The following is a 5,000-nucleotide window of genomic DNA, read 5'->3' as shown; positions in this document are numbered from 1 at the left end:
GCGGGAACTGCATGACTCAAGACATACCACGCATATATAGATAGATAGATAGATAGATAGATAGATAGATAGATAGATAGATAGATAGATAGATAGATAGATAGATAGATAGATAGGTAGATAGATAGATATATGTATATATATACATATATGTATATATATATATATATATATATATATATAGATATAGATATATATAGATATATATATATATGACCTGATTGATATCAGCACCTAAAAAATTCAAATAACTTTTAGTCTTTATGCTAATAATTAGCCGTGGGTCACACTTCCTCACCAACTGCCTTCCTTGCCTCCTGTGCAACGCTCCCCCCCCTTCCCCCCTTCCCCCTCCCTCCCTCCCCCCTCCTTCCCTCCCTCCCTCCCTTCCCCTTCCCCCTTCCCCCTTCCCCCCTTCCCCCCTCCCTTCCTCTCTCCCCCCTTCCCCTTCCCTCCCCCCTTCCCCCTTCCCCCCCCCCTTCCCCCCTCCCTCTCCGCCAATGGAACTTCCTGCGGGCGACACATGACGCGCGACATCATCAACATTCTTTACCTTATCAGAAATCTTGGCTTGACAGTCTTTGACGCCACTCCTTCTTTTTCTTTGCTAGGCTGAAGGAATTATCTTCTCTGTTGCTCTTTCTCTCTATCTATCTCTCTCTCTTGATCCTTATTTTTATCCATCAATTATCCTCTCTCTCTCTCTCTCTCTCTCTCTCTTGATCCTTATTTTTATCCATTAATTATCCTCTCTCTCTCTCTTTCTCTTTCTCTCTCTCTCTCTCTCTCTCTCTCTCTCTCTCTCTCTCTCTCTTCTCTTCTCTTTTCTCTCTCTCTCTCTCTCTCTCTCTCTCTCTCTCTCTCTCTCTCTCTCTCTCTCTCTCTCTCTCTCTCTCTCTCTCTCTCTCTCTCTCTCTCTTTCTCTTTCTCTCTTGATCCTTATTTTTATCCATCAGTTATCCACCTATCCATCTATTTCTGTTTCACACTATCCTCCCAATTATCAGCCTGCCTTCACCTATCCTTCCATCCTTTCTCTCCCATCGCTAGCCCTCCTCCCACTCCCCCCCCCAAAAAAAATCTCTAATCCCCAAAAGAAAAAGCAACCCCCCCCTCCTCCCCTCCTCCTCCTCCCCACCAACCCCCAAGGGAAAGTCTCAACCCCCTCCATCTCTCCCCCTCCCTCCCAGGTGTGAATTCCAAGAGGTGTTCCCCAACACACGAGACGATCCACACGCGATGCCGCCTCTTCGAAGTGTGTGACCAGGCTGTCGTCCTCTCGGGCGGATGGAGTCGTGACCTCTCGCCGGAGGTCACGAGAGACAACGTCAAACTCGCCTACAACATGTTGCGTCATAATGGATTCCACAAGGGCAATATCAAGATTTTCTATGCCAATGGAGCTAAGAAGGATGCAGGTAGGTGCTCTTTTTGTTTGTTTGGTGTTTTTGTTTGTGTCTTGGTGTGTGTGTTTGTTTGTCTTTGTTTCTTGATTAATGTGTTTGTTTTTTGTTTGTCTTTGTTTCTTGATGTGTGTGTTTGTTTGTTTGTCTTTGTTTCTTTATGTGTTTGTCCTTGTTTCTTTATGTGTTTGTTTGTCTTTGTGTCTTAATCAATGTGTCTGTTTGTCTTTGTTTCTTGATGTGTCTGTTTGTCTTTGTTTCTTGATGTGTTTGTTTGTCTTTGTTTCTTGATGTGTTTGTTTGTTTCTTAATGTGTGTAATAAGAGTGGGCGTGTCTGTTAAGTTGTGTGTGTAAATGTGTGTGTTAATATGTGTGTTAATGTGTGTCTGTGTGTGTTAATGTGCGTGTGTGTGTGTCGGTGAGTGTACATGGATGTGAGTGTGTTTACACGAATGAGATTGCATTCCATAACCAAAAATTATAGCAAAACCCGAGGGCAACACACACGCTGTTTACCAGTTTTCATTATCTTTAATCATATATATTTTTCCTCTCAACATTCGCACCTGTCTTCTCTTTACTCCCTCTCCATTTATTATTTTCTCCAAGTCCCATTCTCGTCTTCCAATCTTCCAATGTTCCAATCACGTCACACACAACCACTATCCAAAAAAAAAAGATATCAATCATAAGTACTCCAATACCAAATTACCATTAACAAATTGCAAGCATCATTATCATAACAAATTAACTCATTCCCTCATTCCTGTACCCTATCAGCTGATTATGTTAATCCTAAATATACTTCCACCTCTTCAACATGTCCCCGAAGATGAAGAGGCAGATATGTCGTTCTAGGAAGTCATAATGTTGGTTCCTTCTTGAACGTCTTGGAATTAGTTCTCAGAACCTTTTTTCTTTCTTTTTTTCTTCTTCGTAATATTCATCTTTTCTGATTCGTTTCTTGTTATCTTTGGTATATATTTATCGCTAACGTTTGTAGTTAGTGGTGTGATTATTAGTTATTTGTCTATCATTTTCTACTATTATTTTTTTTCATTATTATCATCATTATCATCTTTTCATTATTATCATCTTGATGTTAAAATCAGTCACATCTCTAATGATAATGCGATTTTGGGTTCATTAGTTGCTGCATTTTTTTTCTTTCTTTTTTTCTTTTTTCTTTTCTCTCTTTCTTTCTCTCTCTCTCTCTCTTCTCTCTCTCTCTCTCTCTTCTCTCTCTCTCTCTCTCTCTCTCTCTCTCTCTCTCTCTCTCTCTCTCTCTCTCTCTCTCTCTTCTTCTCTCTTCTCTCTCTCTCTCTCTCTCTCTCTCTCTCTCTCTCTCTCTCTCTCTCTCTTCTCTCTCTCTCTCTCTCTCTCTCTCTCTCTCTCTCTCTCTCTCTCTCTCTCTCTCTCTCTCTCTCTCTCTCTCTCTCTCTCTCTCTCTCTCTCTTTCTTTCTCTCTCTCTCACTAGCTCTCCTCTCTCTCTCTGCCACTCGCTCTTTTCTCTCTCTCTCCCTCTCTCTCACTCGCTCTTTCTCTCAATATCTATCAATCTCTTCCGAATGCTCCGTATCTCTTCGTCGCATTCCTAAATGTTTCGTCCTCGCTCTCCCGCACTTCCTCCGCGTTAATCCAACTCCCTTGTCATGAATGAATTGCACCGAGCGAGACAAACCAATCAAAGCTGACATTTTAGACAGCAAACGCAAGACTGTCTGCGGTGTCCAGACTATATACTCTGGGTCACATGACACCTGGAGTGTTGTGATACAATCGCAGGTGTGACTGACATATACATGTTGTCTTTTTCTTTCGTTCTTTCTTTCTTTCTTTCTGTCCCTCTCTCTGTCTCTTTCTCTGTCTATCTATCTATCTATATTTCTATCTATCTATCTATCTACATTTCTATCTATCATTTTTTCATATTCTTTCACACACACACTAACACACACACACACACACACATACACACACACACACAAACACAGACACACATACACAACCACACACACAAACACACACACACACACAAACAAACACAAACACACACACAAACACACACACACACATACAAACACACACACAAACAAACAAATATACACACACAGACACACACACTCTCACACACGCGCGCACACTCCCACGCTTTGGTTACGAAATCGACAAAACATCGACTTTCCTAGAAGATTTCGACCCACGGGTCTGAGCAAGTTATTCTCCGAAGTTCCAGGTCGAATTTCCCGCCATGCCTCGACAGAGAGAATGTACTTCTAAAATTCCATTTCCTTCGTGAAATTCGAGTTTCTGGCCGTAATCCATTTCCAGGAAATCTCTCTCTCCCTACGATGGTATCTGTTTGTGTGACTTAGCTCCTTCTGTTGTTTGATTCTGTTAGGATATTCTGATTTTGGGTTTGGTTCCAGGTCGATTGGTCGGAAAAGACTACAACTGAAAATGGGATATTTGAAATTTTTGATTAGATATTCACAATATTACAACACTACCAGATCAAGGCTGTATCAATTTAGATTACAAGGATTTAAGTGTTAGTGTCAGAATAGTGTGACAGTATTGGAAGTTTTTTAGTTGTTCTAATGGGAAAAACGATGATCCTGTTGAATATTTGTAATCCTTTAAGAAACGGGACAAGAAAATCCAAATGACTAAGCCGAAGGCCTTTCTGCCCTTATGCTTCATCAGTCTGCCCGATTCATCAAGCTTAAGGGATCCCATTGAAGCCAAATCAAGGTTTTCACATAAGCAAGTTCATTGTACTTATATACCAGGTAATAAGCAGCAAGATCAGGAGAGATAGAGATCTTTCTAGAATCAATGTGTAGTTTACATGACAGTGATTACGGAATGGTTTTAGTGTAATGTATGTTGTAGGTTATAATAGAAAGGTAGGTCATTTTGTGTAGTAACTCTTTTTGATAGGTTATATTTAGGGATTCTTTTTAGCCCGTTTGGTCTAGCCGGTAATAAATAGACTAATAATAAATCACAGCGGAATAAAATTTCCGCTTGCAAGTAGATTTTACGAATTTACTTCATTCGGTGTTTTTTTTTATCTTTTACCTTTTTTTTATATTTTTTTCAGGAAAAAATGCGAACACTCAGTGACATTTGAGAAAAAAGATCCGTTGAGCTCTTGGCTGTTGCTTCTTTTGGTTTATAGACAATTCATTGTGTGTTCTGCTCCATTGTTTTTCTTCATGTTTTTTGCACTCTCCACCAGGCTTTTTCTTTCTTCCGCGAACTATTCCACACGAATGTGACTTGTCTGACTTTTTCTCGTTAGGGGCGTAATGGATTCTTCTACTTCTGATTCAAGAGATTCATGTGTTTTTTGCCTCTCAGATACCTCCCTTGTGTCCATGTGTTTTTTTTTGCCTCTCATTTAGAATGTGTTGTGTGAAACTACCCCGATAACTGAAAAGGTGAGAAACGGTTCCTGAAACTTTTTCTTGCCGCAAAAGGCTATTGCTGGGTTCTTAAACGTGGCTAAACGTGTTCTTAGATTTGCAAAATTGGTAAAATGGTTTGTGTGGGTTAGGTATCCGATGAATCGCTATTTTAACGATGAATC

At 40.4% G+C, this 5,000-nt stretch overlaps 1 protein-coding gene across 1 annotated transcript in view; it reads left to right on the top strand.

The window, feature by feature from the left end:
* The window catches only part of LOC122247679 (uncharacterized), a 61,138-nt gene that overhangs the window by 50,612 nt on the left and 5,526 nt on the right, over positions 1-5,000 (top strand). Inside the window, exon 3 of the mRNA XM_043007180.2 lies at positions 1,191-1,418. Coding sequence (XP_042863114.2) covers positions 1,191-1,418 — 228 coding nt within the window. The remainder of the gene's footprint in view (positions 1-1,190; positions 1,419-5,000) is intronic.

Source organism: Penaeus japonicus, unplaced genomic scaffold, assembly GCF_977035675.1.
Source record: "Penaeus japonicus unplaced genomic scaffold, GWHDUDI00000001_assembly GWHDUDI00000007, whole genome shotgun sequence".
Classification (NCBI taxonomy): Eukaryota; Metazoa; Arthropoda; class Malacostraca; order Decapoda; family Penaeidae; genus Penaeus; species Penaeus japonicus.
The sequence above is the reverse complement of the archived record's forward strand: the minus strand, read 5'-3'. Positions and strand labels throughout refer to the sequence as shown.